The sequence below is a fragment of the Rhyacophila brunnea genome, unplaced genomic scaffold, assembly GCF_057557595.1.
Source record: "Rhyacophila brunnea isolate RB1 unplaced genomic scaffold, BYU_Rbru_1.0 scaffold_4, whole genome shotgun sequence".
NCBI lineage: Eukaryota > Metazoa > Arthropoda > Insecta > Trichoptera > Rhyacophilidae > Rhyacophila > Rhyacophila brunnea.
The window spans coordinates 44,280,472-44,307,611 of NW_028233068.1; the positions used below are offsets into that span (position 1 = coordinate 44,280,472).

The 27,140-nt window shown below is 34.1% G+C and overlaps 1 protein-coding gene across 2 annotated transcripts in view; it reads left to right on the forward strand.

Moving 5' to 3' along the window:
- Positions 1-27,140, forward strand: part of LOC147067417 (apolipophorins-like) — a 121,447-nt gene that overhangs the window by 68,473 nt on the left and 25,834 nt on the right. For both annotated transcript variants that reach the window (XM_085953938.1, XM_085953939.1), the window contains 10 exons: positions 1,273-1,450; positions 2,432-2,616; positions 4,061-4,209; positions 8,337-8,600; positions 9,348-9,477; positions 22,205-22,337; positions 24,321-24,518; positions 24,832-25,076; positions 26,650-26,835; positions 26,955-27,107. In XM_085953938.1, the coding sequence (XP_085810064.1) occupies positions 1,273-1,450; positions 2,432-2,616; positions 4,061-4,209; positions 8,337-8,600; positions 9,348-9,477; positions 22,205-22,337; positions 24,321-24,518; positions 24,832-25,076; positions 26,650-26,835; positions 26,955-27,107 (1,821 nt within the window). The remainder of the gene's footprint in view (positions 1-1,272; positions 1,451-2,431; positions 2,617-4,060; positions 4,210-8,336; positions 8,601-9,347; positions 9,478-22,204; positions 22,338-24,320; positions 24,519-24,831; positions 25,077-26,649; positions 26,836-26,954; positions 27,108-27,140) is intronic.

Sequence of the window (27,140 nt, forward strand, 5' to 3'; positions counted from 1 at the left end):
CTCCATCATAGAATTTACAGTGATGGTGATCATAACATCGTGACGAAAACATTGACTAAAGTTGTCGCCATGACAGAGTGACAGTATATGACGTGCATCTCAATATAATCACAACTTAACGGCCCACATGCTCGTCGTAGGTCAAAATTGAGTTTTTATTGTATTTTCAAACCATGATCCTGGACACTCCTTAAACGTTGTAGATAATCTATTTATATAATTTTAAAGCCTTTTATTATCCTTTATATTTATTTTAAACATTTGATAACTGCATAAAGTATTTTTGTTACATAAAATAGTATTCTTTTAAACCTCTCGCTCTAATGTTTAAGAATATAGTCATATTTCGGTACATGAATGTGCAGTGGTGTTAAGATTTTTTACATTTATTAATTTTTAATCGCATTTATAAAACCATTAGTATAATTTATGACGAGATAATTTTAGTAAAATATTTAAGATAAAAAATTATATTGATAATCTCTGTGATCCCAAATTTTACAAGAATTAGGCATTTTATTATTCAAAAATTTTATTGTTCAAACACGCGCGTTAACATAATTTTACTCCCTACTTTAATTATAGTTTGTCAATTTATGGCTACGGCCGTATGTTGTAGCTTAACTACTGGGGAATGCCAAAAGAAATGGCGTATTTCAAAAAACACTACCTTATTCTTAGGTCAATAATTATTATAAAGCAATCATTATTCGTAGGATGTTTATCACACTTGAATGGTTAAAGACATAGCTTATAATGAGTATCTTTAGAATTATATTCAAATGTGTTAATCTTGCCAATTTTTTGAATAATAAAATGCCTAATTCTTGTCAAATTTGGGATCACAGAGATTATCAATATAATTTTTTATCGTGAATATTTTACTAAAATTATCTCGTAATAAATTATACTAATGGTTTTATAAATGTGTTTAAAAATTAATAAATGTAAAAAATCTTAACACCACTGCACATTCATGTACCGAAATATGACTATATTCTAAAACATTAGAGCGAGAGGTTTAAAAGAATACTATTTTATGTAACAAAAATACATTATGGAGTCATCAAATGTTTAAAATAAATATAAAGGATAATAAGGCTTCAAAATTATATAAATAGATTATCTACAACGTTTAAGGAGTGTCCAGGATCATGGTTTGAAAATACAATAAAAACTCAATTTTGACCTACGACGAGCATGTCCCCGCTTAAGAATTTAAAGAACGGAAAGATTTAACCTTTTTTTTGTTGTTTTTTTGTTTTTGATTAGACCGATGGGACAGATGTTAAGACATTTTTATCAGCAGTAATAAATGATAATAATTATGTCTATGAATTCAACCTTCAGAAGAATAAAAATGTTTATGCAACAAAAATGGCGCTGGAAATTCCAGAAAATGAACCGTTTCTCCTAGAATTGTGCATCAATCAGACCGATGCTAAAAATGGTGAGTAAAAGCTTAAGTGGTGATTTTATAATACAGTCGAACTTGGTTATTACGATCACGGAAATAGCAAGATCTCGGATGTAATGAGGAAACGTTCATTGACATTTTAGTTTATGATTTTCTCCATACATTTATTCACTTTTATAACAAGCTACTTCTCGGGTATACCGAGCAAAACTGTTAATGTGCTGATCGTTTAAAAACATTTTCAGGGCAGTTAATTAGACCGATGCCGCCGGGATCGGATTACATTTATGACAGTAGTTAAGTGTCTAAGTACCTAAAAGTATCCATGCATATGGTTGAAATTGCATGTAAAAAATCCAAGCTCTATGAAGTCACTAGGTACCTACCAGTGCCGGCGGCTCAGCACTTCATTACAATAAACAACTTCTTTTGTAGTTTATGAATGCCATGCTTGTTTTGGGGATTTTTATGATGGTTTTCAGATTTTTTATGCTGTATGCATAAATGGAACGTGGTGCGGAAAAATGTTATATAACGATATAACGAGTAATGCATATAACGAGCAAATTCAGTCGGTCCCATCTTTCTCGTAATAACCTAGTTAGACTGTAATTGTACATTCAAATGGCAGTGATTTTATGAACACATAAGTAAAATCACACCCTTAACAATATTGACACCCACGGTGGCCGTGTGGCTAAAGCGTTGGACTATCACGCCGTGGGTCTCAGGTTCGAATCCTGTGTCTGGCATGTACACATATTGTTTTTCAATTTGTCTGTATCAGGGTATGGACCTGATAGGTTGAGCAAGTGGCTGACATCCATTTCTCGTAAAAAACAAAATCTGTTAATACAAACCTCTACTTTGTGGAGGCCCATATGATCCTATTAGGATCGAACATGGTCGGAAAAAAAAATATATTATTGTGTTTCTCTGTTACTTGTAATAATTTCTGTGTTATTATTACATACCCCTAATTATAACTTTGGGTCTTTTTTCCATTTAATATAGGTACTGTAGGTAATAAATTGAACACTGACATGGACTTCTTCCTGAAATCACATGGCCAGAATCTGACTTACACATTTAACATCCACCGTTACTTATCTTTAGAAAGCGGTGGAGACATTGATAGTCTCCTTATTTTGCCTGAATTCATGACGTATCATAGAATCAAGTCACACTGTCTATATTCTGTAAGTATCAATGATTTATTAAATGATATATTTTAAGCACAAGACATTCTTATATCACCTGTTAGTACACGTACATGAATTTATTTGCACCAATAGTGTGTGTTTTAAAATATCGTGATAATAATTGTTTACACGTAAAAGTGCTGACTATTTCGTCAATCTCATTCTTCAAGAGTGAACGAGACACAATGTTACGACAGGTCGTGAAAATCGGTAAAATGAGTCTCTGCACGGTGTAGCTCATTTTTTACCGACAGGTTGCTACTATTTTCTATTGCGCAGATGCAGATATTGCACGATCCAATTGTTGCGTGAAAATTCAGAAGCCTCTGAACTTTTTTGATTCATGCATGCAATCTTGCAATTTGCACGATAACACGTGTTTACATGTGTATTTTTTTGTTATGGCCACGATTATACGTACTGCCAGCAGTAAATCCATGCACGTGTTAATGGTGTATTATGTTTATAATGTGACAAAAATAATATTAATGACATCATTTATTTCTCAAAAGTAGAGTGTAAATATATGAAAGTGAGTCAAAAGAAAATGATATAATTGAATTACATATTATATGAGTTAAATATAATGTTTTTTAGTACCTAATTATTTCCACAATTTTATACAATCCCATGATCGATTTCGTTTTACGACCAATGATAGATAATACATAATTTGGAACAACATACATACATAAAGACATGTACAAAATGGGACTTTCTTATCCCTTGTTCTTGATCCAATTTTTTTAATGCCTACTGACAGTCCACAATGGCCGCGCGGCTTAAGCGTCAACCTATAGCGTCGTGGGTCCCGGGTTCGAATCCTGGGTCTGGCAAATACACATATAGTTTTTCAATTTGTGTTTGAGTCGAGAGAATAGACCTAATAAGTTTGAGCAAGTGGCTGACATCCATTTCTCGTAAAAACAAAATTTGTTAATACAAACCTCTACTCTGTGGAGGCCCATATAATATTATTAGGATCGGCCATGGTCGGAAAACTGACATCCACTATGTTAATTCTATTTTGGGATTGAGTTGGAACTGACTTATGGTGATATTATAAATGGGTGTCAGCTTGAATTTAACATGTAATGTACAATATCTGTAGAAATTTGAGTAGAGTTAAAAACGTTGCAAACTATCTGTTAAGAGAAAATGTTCTGCCCACAAACCATTAAAAGAACACACAGCATGTCAGTCGATGGATCTTATAGAAGTGGAAACGGACTATGATCAGAGATATTGTAGACTTGCCGCTTGCCTGGTCATTTGGCTATTGTCCGTTTTACACATCGGCAGTGCATGCCGGCGCATGCATAAGTAAATTCGCATTAATATTATTTATTATTTTTATATAGTCTGTAATCATCATTTTTGCAATAGTAAAAAAAAACTATGTAGTTATTGCAAACGTTTAGTCACATATAACTTTCAACAGTTTCAGAGTTCGGCATTAATCAAATTCCGCTACGTTTACGATCTCGACATAGATGGCAAAAAATATTCTCACACTGCCGATGTCAATATTAATCCCTCCACATCTATTGTTGACTTGAAAGCCAGCTATCCGGATGAAACAACTAGCAGGTAAGCTTTGGTTGAGGTGAAGATTGCTGTATATGGTGCAGACCAACATAAAGACTATAATACACTACAGTACACTCTCAGTAACCCGAAGCTCGATTATCCGACAGCTACTATAATCCGCCGTTATTTTTACTAGTTGAAAGCATAAAATCTAGCTCTATAATTTGCCGGTATTCAATTGTCAAATTCAGTAGTCCGCCGCGTACAAGTATACAACGCAGATGAGACGGGTTTATTTTGGAAAGTTCTCCTTTGTAAAATGTACGTTCAATCGCGAAGAAAGTAATGTATCAGAGAGGAAAGTGCCCAAAGACCGCATCACAATAATGCCGTGCTCCAATGCACCCGGGACATACAAACTGAAGCTTTTGGTCGTAGGGAAAGTCAGGAATCCTAAGCCATTCAAGAATATCTGCCTCACTGAACAACTGGTTGTGTCAAGTGATTTACCGTTTAATATTTAGTTAATAAACTTAGTTTATAAATATGTATAATTTAGTAAAAACAGTTGAGCTCGCTTATTATGATCACGGGTTTAGCGAGATCTCGGATGTAACGAGGAAACATTCGTTGATATTTAAGTTTGTGATTTTCTCCATACATTTATTCACTATTATAACGAGCTCCTTATCAGATATACCGAGCTAAAATATCGTCAAAAATCTTCTTAAAACTGTTAATGTGTGGATTGTATAAAATCATTTCGATCCTAAGCAATAAAATCCGACCAGACAGGATGCCGCCGGGTTCGGATTACGACACTAGTTAGTGCCCATACGCACTTGCGGTAGGCCGCCTATCGTTTTTTGTATGCAAAGTGCGATATGCGGCAGGCCACTGCGGTTAGCCAGCATACAAAAAACGATAGGCGGCGGAAGTGCGTATGGGCACTTAAGTGTATAAGTACCTACCTAATTGGTGTTTTCGCCAAAAAGATTGAAAAGGTATCCACGCATATGGTTGAAAAAAAATCCAAGGTTTGTGAAGTAAGTAGGTACCTACCAGCGTTCATTACAATAAACAACTTCTTTTATAGTTTATGAATGCCATGCTTGTTTCGGGGGAAAATTCTAATTGTGTATTTTTGTTTGAATTGCGTCTCTTGGTGTTATGTGACCACTCATTTAAAAAATACCTATTCTCTGATATAAAGAGTAACGCGTATAACAAGCAAATTCAGTCAGTTCCATCTTCCTCGTAATGACCAAGTTCGACTGTACTTGATTTTGATTATAAATAAAACCATAATTTGCTAGTACAAATCTCTCAAAAAAAAACGATTATTTTTACGAAATTAATACCTGTTTTATTTTTTACCATATTTTGTATTTATGCACTATAATCCGCCGCTTTCACTACTTGGACACTTGTCTCTTGTTTGAGATAATAGATAATCTATTTATATAATTTTTAAGCCTTATTATCCTTTATATTTATTTTAAACATTTTTTGATGACTGCATGAAGTATTTTTATTACATAAAATAGTATTCTTTTAAACCTCCCGATCTAGTGTTTTAGAATATAGTCATGATACCTCCACGTTTCTACGTGTATGGAGGACCCCTTTAGGGTAAAGTACGAGCGAAGCTATTGATGCCACATTCATGTTTCTTATAGTCCGCTAAGCCAAATGTCCATCTATCGCCGCTCCATCAAATAAAGTGCTCTGTACTTTTATTAATTAACAAAAACGAAACAAAATATAATGAGTACGTATTTAAAGGCCACCTAAAGAAATAATTTTTGTTTTTAAAACGATACCGTAACGCGAAAGGGTAAGGTAGGTAGGTATAACATTTCGACGGCGCGGAAATTTAAATTAAAATTTTTACAAAATTTTGAATCGTAGGTACTTAGTAAACCTCCCGTCGTTATTAAGGTAAGAGAAAGCAGGTTATTTTTGAAACAATATACCTGGGGTAGCGATTAGGTCCAAAGTTCAACATACCTGGGGCGAAAAGAAACGCCAGGTGTAACCAAGGGGTGCAAAACTTTACAAGTGAATTGTTTTATTATGTTGCCCCCGTGGGAGGTATAGTTTTTATTTACATTTGGTTTTGATATATCTTGCAACTAACTAATAATTTAATGATTATTATAGATTACATTCTTTCCGTGAATTTTCATTGTTGATTACCGATGTTAATTTTTATAACTTCCAATTGAAGCCGACGGCCCTTCTGTATCAATTGTAGTAATGATAACTATTATTGTAGGTATTTCAAAATTAGTAACACTGTTGGTGAAAAGTGAAATTGAACACGATGACCGTCGGGAATTAAGTCTATTCCCGATCACAGATTCTGTCGACTTGTTGTTCGCCGGGGAATAATATCTGTGGTGGATTCCATAGCAGATAGTATTTTTTTCCTGTCCAACCGTGTTACGCAATATTGCCATGTGAAAGTATAATTAAATTTGTGTACCTATGATGCTTAAGGTTGACAAGTATCTCGAATTATGTATCGCGGAATTTCCTTGCGAAAGTGTTCTTCTGATAAATATTTTTAAATGTAATAGGTATTTTTTTTTTTTTTGTTTTTTATCCGCTAAGTAAAATCTCGTGAAAGACTAAGGCCAGCCCAGCATTTTATACCCCTGCCGAATGCGAAGTCGATCGCCGCATTCGCATAAGAATTTGGTCGGGTTAGCTTAACCCTCTCTGGGAAATACCTTGGTTACCGCTACATGCGGTAGAGGTGTCCAATCTAGCAGGCTGTAAGCCGAAGCCTTCGATCCATGACGGACTTCGTGTCCCGCTTAGAATCGACTTTGCGAAAAATATAATTTATTGCTGTTTACCTACTTTTTAAAACGATTTCCGTATCGACGGGAATCGATCGAGTTAGTCAAAAAAAGAGGTTGGACTGGATACGGTGTCCTACGCGCGCCACGCCGAGTGTTATAATTTTCGCTGAATTATTAAATAATTTCAGAGTTCGTGTGCCACGTACGTGGTAGTGTAGAATTCGCTCGTGTTACGAATCAAGTGATTCATAGATTCTTAAGCTATAGTTGCCGCAGTCCACGGCGCCCATCATTAACAAATTGAGGGCTGTTGCAAAATTATTCATGTGTATTGATATTGTGTATCTGTGTGTAATAGTGAGAAACCTTTTTGTGGACCTTAATTGTAAAAATAAAACTTTCTGCTAAGATTTGTGCTACGAACAACGTGTGTTTCATTTTGAATATCCACCATCGTCAACCGTCAATCCTACATCTTAACCCAACTGTCAAGACCTAACCTTACACTGAACGTGCTCTACCAAACCAAACCCAGCTTCGATTGACCGCCCTGAACGATTTACCATCACTGAGCTAGTCGAAGGGTGGAAGCTGGTCGTGTGACTCACAGGTATCGACCGACGGCGCGCTACCAAGGGCGTAATTAACGTGAGGTCGACCGGAGAGTTGAGCGCGGAGGTCGGATCGGGCTGTGCGGCCCCGACTCCCCTCTCTACCCGGACTTCTGGGGTGTCAGTCATATTTCAATACATCCATGTACAGTGGTGTTAATATTATTTGGATATATCATTTTTTAAACGCATTTATACCATTGGTAAAATTTATGTTGACATTATTATATTTATGATAAAAAATTATATTTATGATCTTTGTGATCCCAAATTTTATTTGACAAGAATTAGGCATTTTATTATTCATAAAATGGGCAACACTACCACATTTAAAGATAATTCTAAAGATACTGACTATAAGCTATGTCTTTGACCAATCAAATGTGATAAAATATCCTACGAATAATGATTGTTTTACAATAATTATTGACCTAAGAATAAGGTAATATTTTTTTGAAATATGCCATTTCTATTGGCATTTCTCAGTGGTTAACCTACTACAACTTGACTATATTCTAAAACATTAGATCGAGAGGTTTAAAAGAATATTATTTTACGTAATAAAAATACTTTATACAGTCATCAAATGTTTAAAATAAATATAAAGGATAATAAGTCTTCAAAATTATATAAATAGATTATCAACCTTAAGGAATGTCCAGGATTATGCTTTGAAAATACCATAAATACTCCATTTTGACCTTCGTTTGGCATGTGGGCCCTCAAAAAGAAAATATAAAATTATTTTATTTAATATAATTTTCAGGTTGTATGTGAGGGCCACCAATATGTTGAACGACGAATTCGACGGCCATGCGATAATCCAGAATATTGAAGACTTCAATTTGGACCTGCTCTTTAATGGCAAAGTGAAACCTGTAATGGACTTTGATGTTAAAATGGATGTTGACTATCCCAAATTGGACATGGTCAAGTGTCACTTGGAAGCGATCATTGCCCCTCTACAGCCTGGCGAACATGAGCTAAAAATTCTCATAACCATGGATGGAAAAGCTTTCTTTAGCGTAATGTAAGTAATTACACTATATTATAATGTGAAGGCTATTTTCCTTACAGTATTCACTTAGGCCAGGGTTGGCGAACCTATGGCATGCGTGCCACCAGTGGCACGCGAGATGATTTTGCATGGCACGCGTTTGAAAAGAAAAATACCTATTATAATATAAATGACAGATCGCATTGTACAAAAAATAACAGGGAAATACTCTTCAAGAATAAGCATTACGTTTATGTTCAGGCATTCACTTTTTGTTTACACGTATCACCGAAAGTGAAATACCTGATTCATTCCAAAATGGCGTCAAGTGAAATAGCGAACACAGAAATCACAGAAGAAGCAAACAAGAACCGCAAAACAACACTTTGATTATTAGAATCATTATGTATGATATTTATATGATTTGGTCTGCAGGAACATCTATTTAACCGGTTTGTTTTCAATTATTCAAAATGACAGTTTACGTACCTATGTAAATGTTATGACAGTTCTCAGGGGAGCAGTGCGCATGCGTGGAATCATCCGCAGTGATCAAAATATGATAATCCAAAGTAGAACAAGTTCAACTTCATTAAATTTTGATTCCGGATGATCACTTTCGATGACTCGTTGATGAATGTGCGTTTACACGGGTCACTGCGGATGATTCCTCTATAATGATCGTCAAAAGTGAACCATGTAAACGGGACTTTAATTTAAATTTGAACACCAGATGATTTATGATGGTATATCTATACTATTAAACTATTTTTTTTTTAGAATTGCAGTAAATGATTCATTTGTGGATGACACGTTAACTGTCTCAGGAAGTGGAGAGATTCTTTGGAAAGGCGTAGAACTACCGGCAACTTTTACATTCACCAGAAACTTCTATGTAAACGGAATTTCCGTAAGTGCTTACTTTCATGTCTTATCATTCGCAACTATCAAGGAAATTTTATCAATATAACATATCGATGGGTTAATATGTCGTCCCTGTATATTAAATACCTCCTATTTGGTTTGAGTCATTCTGAGATAATCAAAATTTAAAAAATAATCATATAATATGATATATATTTTTTAATATATTTTATAAATTTTTTCATATAATATGATATATACACCCATGGTGGCCGCGCGGCTTAAGCGTTCGACTATAACGCTGTGGGTCGAATCCTGGGTCTGGTAAGTACACATATTGTTTTTCAATTTGTGTCTGTCAGGGTATGGACCTAATAGGTTGAGCAAGTGGCTGACATCCATTTCTCGTGAAAAACAAAATCTGTTAATACTCTGTGGAGGCCCATATGATCCTATTAAGATCGGACATGGTCGAAAATGAAATTTAAACATTTTTAATAGATTCTAATCATAATTTAAAATTCGATAATCATACATATTTTTATAGTATATTTATTATTTAAGGGGGAAGGTGTTCCATGTCAGCTATTTTCTGGTATTTTCGGAGGTTAAGCCTGAATCTTACGTAAGATTTATAGAAAAACTATTTATATAATTATGAAGCTTATTCATCGGCAAATATTTATGTTAAACATTTGATAACTGCATAAAGTATTTTTATGACGTAAAATAATATTCTTTGGAACCTTGAAATGTAATAATGGACAACGAGGCCATATTTTTGTGACATTAATGGACTGTGTTGATAACCGTTTTTTCCACTAAATATTATGTCAAACCGTTTATTATAGATAGTTTTAATGTTATCAAACATAATGTAGTAAAATATATTCAGTATAATTATAATATTTGCAGTTTCTGTTGGCTCTAAATCTAACGGAATCGACTGGATATTTTGTTATTAAAATATGCGATAATTATAGACATTCCAAATAATCTAAAGCTACGTATCAGAAGGGTTATCATTAATCATTGAATAAATGATGAAATATCTTGTTAAATATAAATTTATAATACTAAATAGATACATTTTAAAAACAACCATTTCACGAAATATTTGACCAACTCGATGGGACGTCAGACCGCCTGCAAATTTGGCGTTAGATGTATGGAATCTTTAGCTGGTGCTATTTTCACTTCATATGACCAAAAAAATACGCCAATCCACGAATATTGTATAAAAATATGTTTATAAAAGTGAATGCTACAAATTGAGCACAAAAATAGGTGATACAAACATAAATTCGGACAAATTATTCAAAAGGAAAACATATTTTGACATTTGAGGACAAAACAAAAAAAAATCTGAAGAAATTTGTATTTGCGTCAATTCTACGTTATGTCATACTAAATCATACATTATAATTTTTAACACTGTTGCAATCTATTTTGCCTAATATTGCAACATAGCAATCAGTTTTCTGTCCCTTTCTAAAACTATCTCCCTCTACATTCAAAATAATTATGATTGTAGTAGGTATGTATTTTATAAATTGTGATAGATTTTATTTTATTTCAGTGAAATATATCAGGTCGTCCAGTATTGCCATATCTACTAAAATATTATTGGATTGATATTTTAGTAAATAATTGAATGAAGTTTTTCACCATTTGTATCTACTATTAGTTTTACTATTTTTATTTAATAAATAATACACATGAGGTTTTACGAATTTCACATTTGTTATTAAACATACTTACATAATTTAGAACACCTCAAACACATCGCGAAGTAAAAATATCTATATTTTTTACTTAGCCAAATTATGAATCTACCTAGGTTAGGTACCTACTGATATTTATATTACAGAAAATTTAACTTTTACTAAATTATGAATTTGCGAGATTATAATAATACAGATGATTTTAAAGAATACTTTCATCAAATAACATAATAATGGATGCCTGTACTTACATAATATTTTCCAATGTAAATTTTTTTTTAAAAACTAACTTTAATTTCGAAAGTTTAGCCTGGCAATACTATGAACGTCATTTATTTCAGCGGGAATGCGAAATTTTCATCCTCGGTTTTTGACATAGGTACCTAACAATATTATCACAATTATTTATATCGATTGTACTTACAAAAAATGCCACGAACTCACTATCCGATGGCTGGAAGTTCCAAAAAAAGACGTAGGAGAAAAGATGGAAATACTAATACATTAAAAACACAAAGGTTTGAAATTATTATTTTATAATTTGAAATAATCATACAAAGTTGAAAAAACCACATTTCACAGAAAATTTTGGTTCACAATATTTATTTATCTTGCAAAAGGAAGTTTTGCGTATTACTTAGGGCTTGCGCAGACAGAGAGCGGTCGGAGTTCTGCGTTCAACCGACCGTTGACCGCTAGCGTTCAGGGACAGCAGACAGGTGGCGGTCAACAATAAGCGTTCCATTTGTTTACAAACGTTGTACTGACACAAGCGCTGCATAATGCGAGACCGCTATATTCCGACTGCGAGTGGAAGTGAGAAAGCACCGCTGTTGCGTACTCACTCCCCCGTGTGGTTTCGCTCTATGTTGTCTGACTGCTCAAATTCCTATGACGGGACTGGACGGGAGGTACGGCGTTCTTTGTAATTCCGGGCATAGAACTCAAGAACTCTAGCGTTTCAATTGACCGGCGCGGTCTGACCGCCGGCTGTGTACCCATACAGTATGAAGTCCATACAGTGCAAAGAACGCCGAACTCCGAACGCGGAACGCAGACCGCCTGACCGCGCTCTGTCTGCGCAAGCCCTTATTAATACACACAATTAAGTATAATGATCATTTGTACTTATATTTTTTTATATTATGTTTGTGCTACGTCTTATTCGAAATTAGTGTGTCTGTGACAAAAATTATAATCTGGTACAATAATTAATACCAGCTATACATTTTGTTTTCTGTTAACTATCTAACTATCTACTAAACTAATATTTTTGAATGTATTATAGTATTGATATATTACCGAAGACTATGCCTGAGCATGGAAATCCTCAAAGCATACTACCTGAACCAGAATTTCATCCCACATTTGAACACGAACACGAAGAATTTATTATAGAAAATGAAATTGAAGATTCAAGTCCTAAATTCCGTGTAGAAGGCCGTAGAATTATAGACTTTTCATATTTTTTCCAACAACTTCAATTAATTAGCCACCATGATTCTCCATTTAATTGTAATTTATCACATTTAGAAATTTTTGGGGAAAATCGGGAAAACTTTAGTAGTACATTTTTTATCCAATGTAAACTTTGTGGTAAAAAATTAAAATTATATACCACTGAAATGAACGAAAACAAAATGAATCTGTGTGACGCATTTGTATCCAGTATAATCAGTATCGGCAGTGGATTTTCAAATCTGGAAGAAATGTGTTCTGCAATTGATGTACCATCGATTACAGCAAGAACATACAGAAAGAGTCAACAGAAGGTGTACGAGTGGTTTGAAGAAACCAAAAATAAGAGTATGGAAAACGCTGCGAAAGAAGAGCGACAACTTGCAATCGAAAATGGTGACGTCGATTCTTCTGGTATTCCCATGATATCAGTTGTTGCAGACGGCTGTTGGTCGAAACGTTCATACAGATGCAATTATTCCGCAGCATCTGGCGCTGCCACGATCATTGGTCAAAGAACCGGAAAGATTTTGTACATGTCAGTGAAAAATAAATATTGCGATTTGTGCGCCAAAGCTAAAAATAAAAATATCCCTGCTCAACAACATAAATGCTTTTTAAATTACACCGGTCCGTCAGCTGGAATGGAATCTACAGCAATATTAGAAGGCTTTAAAGAATCTATTAATACACATGGATTGATTTATTCAAAATTGATTGCTGATGGAGATTCCAGCACATACAAAAAAAATCTTGATTGTCACCCATATCCGAATGTAACTGTCGAGAAAGTTGAATGTAAAAACCATTTAATTAGAAATTATTGTGGCAAAATAGAGGCATTAACCAAAGACACAAGATATCCCTTGAATGTAAGAAAAATCATTGCGTCAAGAAAAAGACGTCTGCGGAAAGCCGTCATAGGTGCAATCAAGTATAGAAAACTACAAGATAGTACTTTCGAAGAAAAGGTTATCGCTTTGAAAAAAGATTTAATTAATGGACCGCACCATGTTTTTGGAGACCATTCTTGTCTACCATATTTTTGTACAAATGAACCAAATACAGAGGACATGCTTGATGTAAATTATGTACCAGCATTAAAAGAATGCAGTCTATTTTCTCAATTAATGATATATAATTCTCGTTTGGTGCTAAATTCAAAAAGTTTAATTTATAATTTTTCTACTAATATTTCAGAATCTTTTAATAACATGATTGCAAAATTTGTAGGCGGCAAGAGAATTAACTACTCTCAAAGACAATCGTACATGGGACGATGTGCAGCGGCGGTAATCGCATTTAATACAAATAAGTTGCATTGCACAATTCAAAAACAAGTTTATAAAAATAGCCCAAAAGCCTTCATAAATCGCTTAGAATCAAGAAGGTTGAAAAAAAATAAAAAAAAAAATAGGAAAATCTTGGCGAAAACCAATACATTCTGTTTCTTTATCTAATCCAGATTATGGAGAGAGTTGCCAAAAACCTGATATGGACAAAAATCAATATCAATTGTTAAAAGAAACTTTTTTGAAAAAACTCAAACTGACAAACTATGAGAGGAGGGATATAGAAAGACGCACTGTATTACAATCTGAATGTGCAGAATGGCTAGAAAGGCGACGAAACCTTCTTACTGCCTCTGTTTTTGGAAAGGTGTGTAAGCGGCGAGAAAATACAAAATTTGGGCCTTTGGTAAAACGTTTATTATATAGCCAATCATTAGCCAACGTGAAAGCGGTAAAATATGGTAAAGAAAATGAATCAATAGCTTTACAACAGCTTAGTGTACAAGAACGAATTAAGATTGAGAGATGTGGATTGTTTATCGATGATGTGTATGATTTTATCGGTGCAACGCCAGATGGCATCAGCGATGATGATACAATTATTGAAATAAAATGTCCTTTCTCAGCTGCTGGAATAAGTGCAGATGAAGCTATTGTACAGAAAGTAGATAAAGACAGGAATATGGCAATAGATAAAAATCACGATTGGTACTTCCAGATTCAGGGGCAGCTTCATATTACTAAGAAAGATGTCTGTTTATTTGGAGTTTGGACGGGACATAACTTTCCTGTTAAAATAGAATTAATCAAAAAAGACGAGACATTTTGGATTGAAAAAAAGATATATCACTTTTATATGAATTGTCTACTGCCAGAAATAGTAGATCCCAGAACCAGTAGATCTATGAATATTAGAGAACCAGAAAGGCTAAATTTCTAAATTTTATTATACTTAATATATTTTCAACAAGTCTTTATTACATCACTATTTTATAGTTCATCAAGATATATCTAATTTACTAATATAGTTTACTATTGCGAGACACCCAGGACAAGTGTAATTTTATGAAATTCAAAATAATATGTATACTTACATCTAAATAATGATACCTACATCTTGCTGGCGATTCCACTGTGCCATATTTTGTATAAGCATTCGTCTCTGCAGCCGTGGAGTTTGGTCCCGTGTAAAAAGTACATTTTGTTCTCAAGGTCAAAAACCAAATTGGTTGTGCCAATGGCTTATAACCATTCCTCATAAATGATTATAACTGATATCACCTCATAACTGATCAGTGCCACGCACGAGTTAACTCGCGGGATCTTTTAAACGTCATAACTTCTGAATGAACTGTTTGTGTATATTTTCTTAACAATATTTATCATTTTAGTGTGAAAATATTCACGTTAAACATGTTGATTTGGTAAATTTTCACAAATATTTATCATTCTATTCTTATTTCATGTTTTTTAAGGGATTCATTTTATTCCAAAAATAGCTGACCTACAAGTACCCACCTAGTAAAAATTGGATTTGGATTGGATGGAATTTCCTAGTAGAAATTCCAACTAAACAACATGACGCTTTCTATATTATTTACTGTTAGTTTTTAAATTGTATTGTATTGTATTTGAAATAAATAATGTATCAATTATACACATAGAAATCAATAGATATATAAAATAGATATCACAGTTTAAAAATCAGAAAGATCAATGCATATTACCATTGTTTATGTTACAATATAAAACAACATTTATCATTGAACGTAGGTACCAAGAAAAATAGACTTCATTAAAATGTGTCAATATAGTATATACCCGATATAATTATATAAATTATTATATTGTTAATTACTCTGTGGGGTCCATATATACTGCTTCAATTGTAATTTAATTTTACAGTATAATTATTTATGTTAAGTACTTGATTTACTTATTATATGTACAAATGTAATATACTTACCTACTTATTAGGATATATCTTGGTGAATTTTAAAATAAGAGGAAATTAAATGGAGCTCATCGTGTCTAAGTAGATGTCAGCCGTTGTTAAGTCTATAAATATTTATACATTATTAAATTGTTTTTCTGTTTTTTATTGATGTAAAGACATGGCATGTATTCAAAGTAATAACAAATTAGCTGTGTACTATTTATTTAACTTATATTAAAACCCCAAGATTGATTTCGTCTTGCGACATATTTTATTCTTCTAAGTTTTACTATGCCATTGTAATATGAACCATGGATATAGTATAGTACTTAAAAAAATCAAAACTGGTAATATATTATTTCAATATTTAATTGTCAATTTTCATTTGAAGTCAGCATTTAATTACTGGTATCACACATAGTTATTAACTGTTATCTACAACTTCAGATGGACAAATTAATTGATATATCATATTATCAGTTTTCATTTCCTTTCAACAATGTATTCATTCTAGCAGTTATTTTGAATATCTTACTAGTTTTTATGTCATGGCACCTTACAAAGGCTCCGAGCAACCGTATACTGAGCTTCGAGAACAGATGTTTACGACGGATACTGGGTGTGCGGTAATTTTAGAAGTAACGGGAGATAAAAGAACGCACCAAATAGCCTCCCATCACGCTGAGAGTGAATACGCAACTTTGTACCTGGCCCGGCCACGTGCTGCGGGTGCCTGAAGAGAATCCCAATCTGGTTTGCCTGTTCTTCAAGCCAACCGGATTCCGGCGTTCTGGATGGCCGCTAAACACTATCTATATAGCATATCTGGCAGAGTTACGGGCTGCTAGTATGACCTGGAACGATGCAAAAAAACTAGAGTGACAGAGATTCTTGGAGGCGCTGCATTGTATCCATATGCTGCAACTAAGATGCGGATATAGCCGAAGAGAAGAAGTAATATACAGCATCTAGAAAACTTAAAGCCTTTGAAATGTGTGTGTATAGATACATGCACCTTTCATTGGTGTTGGAAAGACAATTTTTCTAATATCAAAGTGATATTGAGGCTGAAAAAGACAAGACTTGGAGAGTAAGCTCTACCAAATGACATACCTAATATGATACAAGTAACTGATATGCATAATTATATTATATTTTATATGACGAATCAAAATAGCAACTTTTATATCATTATCGATAATAAATTTAGTGCAAAAATGTTTTTATAAAATTGTTTTATTTTTTAAACATTAGTCACTTTATATTTACCTTGTGTAATTGTACTATTAAATCTATAAAATGGGTGTATATGCTTGATGGTCGACGTCATATATCACGCCATGTTCGAATCGTACGCCGAAAGTAGGATTTATTTCATTATTAATTAAAAGATTTATTTCATTCCATCTTATTCATATGAAACCGTCGACAAGCAAAGATCTCGGTAGACATTTTCTCCATCTGCAAAAAACATAACATAGGAACTGTTAATAGTGTGATTTTTAATCTTTTATAGTTGGCGACTGTTTGAAGAGTGGTAATTAAAACGGATTAGTGATAAAGCATCAAAAAAGATTGATTAACTAAAATAAAGTAATCAGGTAGGTAACATGTTTAATAACAACTAGAACGCCTTAGATTATATCAAACAAATATATATGAAATCACAGGTTTTATATAATTCTGGAATGAATGTAACTAACCTCAAAAAAAGGATTGTATTACGTCGGAATTATGAAACATTGAAAGTATGTATAGACTAAGAAAACAATAAATAAACACTTGAATAATATATGCAAAACACACAGAATACTATGATAGTAATAAATAACATAATATTGTACTTACAGATAGTGTTTCTTATTCCTGATATAAAACACAATTGTTTTAGGTACCTTGCAATTTGCAAACATAATATTTGACAGCAGAGATTTTTCTATTAGTCTATGGCCAAAAATACGGATTTATTTGGCCGGCTAAAAAAAAGATTTTAATATAGCAAGAACATTTTAAATATGCGACAAATAAATAAAAGTATATATAATATAGTTGTTAAAAAAATCTGTGTACATTATAAAATATATTTAATATTATAAATACATATATTTTTTAAATTTATGTTATAATTTGTAAACGACGAAGCACGTCAGCTAATACGCATAGTAAATGTTTAAACTTCGGTAATCAAATTCGAATGTGACAGAAAGAGAAAGAATAACTTTTTAATCATATTAGCATGCGTAAAAGAGATGTAACATAATATCACTTTCACTTTAAAAATCATACCTAGTATTCAATGTCATAGTTCAACTTTAAATGAAAAAACAGAAACTCTAGGTAAGCATGTGTGCCCTTAATAGAAAAATCTTAAATTTTTCCATGTTTTTATCACATAAGATTAATTCTATATGCACCTTGTTGAACATCTTGAATTGTATGTGAACACGCCGTATTCACATAAGATTGGTTTAATACTGACCTAATACACTCATATAGGATTAATATACGGTGCTACTTTACGGTAGAAAATCATGGCACCTTATGAAGGCTCAGAGCAACCGTATACTGAGCTTTGAAAATAGATGTTTGTGACGGATACTGGGTGTGCGGGGTGGGGTGGTATGACTTTAGGAGCAACGAGGAGATAAGAGAAAGCACAAAGCAGCCTCTTATCGCGCTGAGAGTAAAGAGGCGACGTTGGACCTGGCTCGGCCACATGCTGCGGATGCCAGAAGAGAACCTCAACCTGGCTCTTTTGTTCTTTAAGCCGATTGGATTCTGGTGTCCTGGAAGGCCGCTAAATACTATCTATAGAGTATATACGGCGATGCTACTGGATGCTGGTTTGACCTGGAACGTAGCAAGAAGATTGGTGAGCGACATTGATCCTTGTAGGCGCCGCGTGGTGTCCATATGCTCCAATTAAGAGACGGATATTGCCGAAGAAGAAGAAGAAAGCATGATTTTGGATGATCTCACATAGTGTTAATTTAATATTAATTTTATTTGGTACTTCCACAAGTGATATAATTCAACAGATGGTAAAGAAAAAAAATTCGCATCACGTGGTATCAGTCACAATCACCACATAGAAAGTATTTAATATACAGGGACAATGATTAGTTTGATATTATGCTTTGAGAACATAGAATAGAGATTGAAAATCCAAGGTCAAATGCGACATATGGAGGTGGTATTTTTTAGGAGGATCGTTAATATTAAGCAATCCAGATATTATATTGTCACCTCCGAAAGGGGGGGGGGAGTATGCGCTGGTCCCCCCCTGATGATGTAAGGTCACGGTGATCGTCTGCTGGCTTCTTCTTTCCGGGACATGCTTATTGATTGACAACGCGGAATTACAGGCGAAAACAGGGCGTTTTACTGTCGGATTGCATTTACAGTAAAGTTAGAGCATAGAAAATATTTAAAAAAAAAAAAAAAAGAAAAGAGAAGCGAGAATCCCAAAACCGAATGACCGTTTTAGGGGCTGGGATAGTATCAAAGTAGGTAATAATAATACACAACAAATAATTCACAATTCTATCACTGAAAAATGACAAAAAGACAGCCTTTACACCCTATGTACCTGGCTTGCAGGTTGGGTACTTTGGGTCTCATACTTCTGGGAATTTTCGCTAACCACAGAAATATTCAACCAGACCTTCTCTAGGTACATGCTTTGAAAAGGGGCTGTGCATTTGTTGGCATTATTATTACTGCATTAAAATTACAGCTTGCTTGTATATTTAAAATTGAATAAGTATAAAATTTATAATGTCACTAGGTTTTACTTTGCTTGCTTCTAGAATTAATGTAGGTATAAAAAAATGCAGGATTTTACATACATTAAGGGGTAGAATGATTTCATTTGTTGAAGTTGCAAAAGGATGACTATAAATTTTCATAAGTACATCTAAGTTTACGGGCTAGAAATTTGTCTCGCAGTCGAACTGCTCATGTTTGCATGAAGCCGCCCAATGATGATTCAGGCCTTATGACCTTGGATCCTCTGAGGATGCCATGGTTTAGGCGGTAACAATATATTATCTGAATGATATATTCTAAAATAGGCACCCTATTTGAATGAACAATATTTTTACAGCATAAAAGCATTATGCATACATTTGTCAATAACTCAAAAAGATACCTACAATAGCTATGCACTAACCCAGCGGTCGGCAAACCGCGGCTCGCAAGCCACATGTGGCTCTTTGGCCCCTTGGGTGTGGCTCTACTACAAATGACCACGTACGGGACAAAACAGTGAAAGATAGAACAGTCAAAATGTTTTTGAATATAAGGAAACAGCACGTCGAAGATCTTAAATTGGCTTCAGCTTCATCAATAGCACCTGATGAGTCTTGTGACATAAATGATACACCACAAGTTTCACGTTTTGTACGACCTATTTCATCTACAGGTCCTAAAGAAGAACTTGTAGGATTATTGCCACTCAAATGTCAAACACGTGAAGAGGATATTGCAAATGCTGTAATTGAGTGCATGGAAAAACGTCATATTCCACTCGATAAAATTGTGTCAATTTCAACAGACGTAAAGTATTACCGGCGTAAGCAAAGGGGTTGTTGCTATTTTGAGAGAATAAAAAATCACGAGAGACCTGCTTACCATTGCATCATTCGTCAAGAAGAGCTTTGTGTGCCGACATTTCCAGAAAAAAATTGCAAAGTTATGGAATTGGTGATTAAGATTATCAACTCCATTATAGATAAAGCTTATGGATAAAGAATTATGAGCTCTAGATTTGAATGTCTCTGTGCTGATATGGACATATTGGAGAAAAACAAATGTGGAGATGGTTCACAGCACAATTTTAGTAGTCTGCTTTGAAAGACCTGGAGAAGGAAGGCATGATGATTTTTAATATCGTAAAACCCTCTAACTTCGCCAAGTGTCCCTAACTTCACCTAAATCAATTAAACACTAGAAACTCATGTTTTTACTATCGCACCACTTTAAGCTACTAAGGCGATTTTAAAGATAATATTCGCCCTGTCACGACATAATTTTCAATCCGCCATTATTTTCGCCGTGTTAGTACCGTTTTTTCGAGTCAGGTTTGAAGAGATTTTTTCGGAATAGCTCTGAACTTTTGCTTATTTCTACGAATCTTGTAGACGTAGGTTCTTCATATTTTTAATATAATATAAGTAGTGATATAGTCTGCTTGCCAAATGTAACGTGAGATTTCCGATATTTATAATAAAACATCAATTATTTGAGTATGCAATGTCAGGATATGTTTTGTAAACTACTTGTTCCTACACTTCCCCTGGTTTTAGGGTTGTCACAAAAAAATGATATTCTTGAAATAGATGTGTTTTTTTTTATTTTTATGGTTTTTAATCACTTTGAATCACCAGTTAACAATTTTTCTCATATTTCCTTTATTAAAAATTTACTATGTAAATCAATACATAAAATTGATACTATAATGCTTTGGGTTTTGGCAGCCCTAGCGTAAATTGGTAGGTTGTATGAAACAGTCATTGAAGTGATTCCTATCTTCGCCAACGTAGATATTTCTTTAAAATATGTCAAATTGTCTCTAGCATAAGACCTAAATTTGCTTAACGTCATTTTTTAATAGATTTCGTGAGTATCCATAGACAATAATTTTGTAGTGGTCCTACTAAAACACGTTGGGCAAAGTTAGGGAATCGTGCCGTAACTTCGTCCATATAAAAAATAGTGATTTATTGTATCATTTAGTATGAAAAGGGTGTTACTTCAATATAAATAATAATAAACACTATCATTGTGCATTACATACGGTCTATAAGACTTCATATTGGTGGATATTTTGGTGGCAAAACGACTTTCTGTTAAAAAACCAAGCGAAGTTAGGAGGTTTGACGGTACCTAGAATAGTATTTCTGACTCATATGATCAGTTAAAAAAACTAGCGTTTGCTGTTCTTTCCCTTTCCAGTTCTACATATTCATGCGAACAATCTTTTTCAAGCAAGAACCATATCAAGAGTAAATTGAGAAGTCGTCTTATTGATGAGAACCTGGAATCTTGCCTAAAATTAAAAACAACATACAGACCTGACTTACCCAAACTTTTCAAGGAGATGCAAGACTATTGTTTACATTAAGTGTTTGTCAGTCATTGTCATGATTTAATTTTATGGATATAATATAGATCATATAAGTATGTATGATATTATTGCCTTCAGAGACTCTGATAGACAGGAGTGTAAAACATGATCAAAATACTTAAACTCAATCAACATAGTAAACTGATTGTCATACCACGTGTTGAACATTACACCATTTAGTTCATGGCAGCTGAGGTTTTATATTGTCAAATTAACATTCTGCCTTGATATTACAGGCAGAATTTTATGGGAAAGTGGGTTTCAAAACTCTTCGATTACATCATATAAATGACGCCTCCACCTACCTCCTCTCTGTTGCCCAATGCGGTACAGTATTGAAATGCGCCCATACACGATTTTATGTTGACGGTAAGTAATATTAATATTCGTTAATTAATTATTTCTAAAACATATGAATGTTGCTGAAGGCAATAAAGAAAAAAAATGTAGTGCCTAGGCCCTAGGGCAGGGTTGGCGAACCAATGGCACGCGTGTCAGAGGTGACACATACGAAAATTTATCTGGCATATGAATGATTTAAAAATTCAGTTTTTTATGCATAGTATTTCCTGTATAGTTTTAAGCTGCCAACAAATTTTGTTATCATTGAAGGTTAAGTTTGTTATTGGTTAAAATAATTATTAGATTCAGCATTCAGCTGATGTTCGCCGTAAGAAGTGTCAGTGAAGACAATTGCATGCTTTTTATTTAATTTAAAATGGGTAGTGGAAATAAAAAATATAAAAATGATTAGAATCAAGCAGCAGATACTTTCAAAGTTGGTGGACTGTGAACTATGGCATGATTAACGAAGGCAATAAAACACTAAGTAATAGTATGTAGTATTCTGGCACAGTTGTGTACAGAACTTGGTCAATAAACCGGTATTACGAGACAAATCATAAATCACTCCTTGATAAATGACTCCTGAATGAAAAGGGTTTATCGATCGGACAAATAAAAATTATAATCATCAAACCTATTGAAATTTATCGGCAGTCATTTAAATATGACAGCTGTTTGTTATTTTGCCTCGAATATAATCGCTAAAAATGGAAAAACGTTTAGTGATGGAAATATATGAAAAAAGCACAGTTAAAATGCTGAACTCTTGAACGCTTTGAAAATTTTGAAAACAAGGAAAAACTTATTCAAAGAACAAAAAAGATATTATGCCTTTGGCTAAGAAACACAGATGAACTCAATTGTAATTCTTAAAAACCTTTCTATTTTGTTCCCCATGAAAAACTGCTAGGCATGTCAGATAGTTGAAAAATAATGTTTGGGAAATTTTGGCACTCACAGATAAAAAAGTTTTGCCAACCCTGCCCCAGGGTATATTATCATGGGTAAAATCCATTCTGCGGACGGAAGTTTTAGAAAAATGAAATGCGGGAAGATGTTATATCTCCCTGTTGTGAGAACTTAAGTGACTGGTTCCATTGCAGTACTAGTATTTCCCAAACTTACAACTCCTTTAGAGACAGGTTTATCTAGTGTAGTCCACTTTACTATTGCAGATAATATGGAACATTACCAGTTAGTACACTATATGAGGCGTCTAATTACTAAAAGCGACAAGTCCACAATTCAATATTTTCGGGAAACAATGTTTTTTATGTTTCAAGCTTCAATTATTTGTTTTAACGTGAGATTATTTTTTCCGTTGTATTCTATGTCGAAATTAGAACCAAATGGCAATTTGTTTCAGCCGAAAAACTCTTAAATGTAATAAATAAAGGCAAAATAAAATTGGACATATCGCTATTTGTACCTCACTTTTTAATTTACTCCGCATAAGGCACATATTTCCGTGGCACTGTCATGAGTTAACCAGATGCTACAGCATGGGAAACGCCCTTTTCAATATCGAACGTTCCCTTATTGGTTGACTTAAACACGCGCGAAATCAACCGAGCTTTAAATAATATGAAAAACGGATTTGGCGCTTTTTGTAATAAATCGAGACTTAAAATATTTTTTTTCGTAGGGTTATGTCGCGTTTTGGAATTTATAGATCAATACATATTATGTAAAATTATACAAAGAATACGTGCGTATTTTTTTCTCGATTTTGACCAAATGTGGACTTATCGCTTTTTGGAATTAGACGCCTCATATGGAAAAAATATCATGACTGAGCTGTAACTCCTAGATCAATAGAGAAAGATTTAATTCACTATGTGTGTTAATCATTTTAAAAAAACTTATACGGATAATTCCAGACGCCAATGATTAAGTTATAGAGGTTTTTCTTCTTATTTTCAAAAAGGCAAGCTTTTAGTGAACTCTCACTAAATGCTACTCTGAAATTCCCCAGCCGCCACTGATTATAACCTCTTGTGTTTTTAGAATCGAATATTGGAAATGAATATCGAAAATATATTAATATGGAGTGGGATTTCAAAACCCTTGGATTTGACACAACATTTGTCGCATCATCAAAAATGGTGGACGGTAAAAATGCTACATCTCATGATGTTTATATGGAATTCGAAAGGAAAGGAACTGTTTATCGCTGCGAATACGAAAGGATGCCAATTAATGAAAGTAAGTATTTAAAATCAATACTTTGAAAATAATAATTGACATTGTCATTGATTGAACAATGGCGGATGGCAATCATTAATTTATATTATTTAACCTCCTCATTGATTTTATCTAGTTGACAGTATGTATTGAAGGATGTCTAAGTGGTTTGTTTACCAAAATACTGTATAATATAGCATATTACCGAAATCACAGTTTATCGCAGTTTTGCCTAACTTTCTATTGCACTATTTCCTAACCTTGATTGCATAACTATTTGCTATAATATATCTTTAATAATATGCTTTGTCTTCTACTATATTTTATTTTATAGCATACAAAATGGTTACGCAGATTAAAATACCGAGTAGGAGTTTCTCTGTGGAGACAATATTTTCTGATCGCAGCAATACATTGCTATGCAGCGGTAAGCCTTTTGTGAATGAAATCATCTTCCACTGGAACACCAGCGACCCTACTTCTAAGACACATTTCAAGAGCAGTTTTGCTTGCCACAAAGACTTGTTTCAGCAATCACTCAATGGAAGTCTCTTTTTTGTATACCCGGGCGCACCCAAGGTACAAAATGTTATCATATAATTAAACAATTTGACAGTCATATTATATTTTTTATGGTATGATTTATCAGTATAGTTTTAACTAATCTGGGTAAAAGGGTACAGAGGCAACTTCATCAGGTTAAACTATCTAAAGTGCCACTGAGGGAAGTTAGACTTTTAACTGTCACGTAGCAGCGATGGTTAAAATTTGGAAAATACTTATTTTGTTGACATTGACAAATGTTGAAAAATTAAATTAGTATAGTGAAAATTTTAAATTATGCTTGTAATTCACATATTATTATTATTATTATTAATATATCTGTATTAATAATTAATTTGTGAATAACAATGTTTACCATACCCATTCCACACGCAAACTTCTTAGATGAGCAATTCTTAGATAAGTTGACAGAAATAATACATTTAAAAAATCTGAGGGCAGCGGAACTCAATAATACCATCACATGTCTGCAGGTAGGTCTGATCACTTTGATGTAGTCACATACGCAGCTGTAGTGCAGTTGAATTTCTTTGAAACAGCTCTTCTCGATATGATTATAGTAGCTGTAAGCATGTCACTACTATTAGGCTGCCGAGAGCCAGCGTGTCTATATCTTCAGCAATCACCTTTATTATAGTTCAGAAGCTATGTTTAGCCATTAGTACCTACTTGACTGGAGGCTATTTAATGATTATAAAAAAAAACACTACAAGAACGTATTGTTGAGTGAGGTTGTTACATCAATTAACTTTTTTAAAACAAAACATACTTTCTGATATAGAATATGGAAAAATACACCTTATGATTTTAATACATAATATGATATTGATACCGGTCTTTCTCCGTCGAGGAGAATGGTGAAGGCCGCATCACTAGCAGGCCAGAAGCGGGGTGGAATGAGAGAAACGCACATGTATGCTGTTGAGGCTGGTTTATTTATTATATCGTATATACAAGGTAGTCGTTGGCGGTGGGTGGTGGGTGGGTTGGTCATGGCGATTTGGCGGGCTGCAGACGTGGTGTCGCGGGCTGGGCTGCTGATGCTGTGCATCCGAGGCGAGAGTCAGTGCTTGCGGCTTGGCGATGCAATCTTTTTGGCGGGAGATGCTAGCTGTTCGAGGTCCGAGGCAAGAGAGAGCTTTTCGCGCGCGTTCAACCGTCAGATTCGGCGTCATCGCGCTCTCGATCGCGAACCTCTCTGTTTTACCGACAGACTGACCAGTGGCGGCGATATCGGTAGACCGCATCTGTTTTGGCGGGAGCGCAGACGAATTCGAATTTCGGATTTTTGAGGAGGCGGGCTCTACTCGGCCGAGGGTTGCGAGAACCACGAAGAGTGGACGTAGGCTGTGGTGTTTTGAGAAAGATGATGGTTCGGTCCGCCCTTTGAGGTGGTCTCCTGTAGGAGACCTTCATCCGGTATCAATATTATATAGCATATATATATTTATATTAGCTACGGGATGCTGATTTGACCTGGAACAACGCAAGAAGCTAGCTCGTGGTGTCCATAAATGCTCCAACTAAGGGTGGATATGGCCGAAGAAGACAATATAATCATTTTTATGAATCATATTTTTTTTCACAGGAAATGTCAATGGATTTGAAATCAAATATGGATCTGAGACCTTACAAAACAGATGTTTCCATAGACTTGGACATATTTCAAGAAAAAGACAAAAGATTTTCCATTAACGGCACCGTGATACCGCACAAAATGACTTCAGTAGGTGTCCCGTCTGGATTTATTACGAAGCTTAACATTGAGGGAGTGGTACGACAAAATATCTTATCTTTTTTATATTATAATATTTAAATACAAAAAATAATACTGATAATATTTAAGCGAGTACAAGGACGATAATGATTTTTTTTTGTATTTCACTGTTTTAGGGTCACCAAATGGACTATGAAGCATATGCAGAATATCAGATATTCAATGACTATGAAATGAAATTTGAAGTTCGTGAGGAAATGATTGTGGAATACCAAAACTACAGTAATAAAGTTCACTTAACACTTCAACCTAAACTTCAAAAGTTTATGGTAAGCGTAGGAAACCTCTAGTTAATCACGATA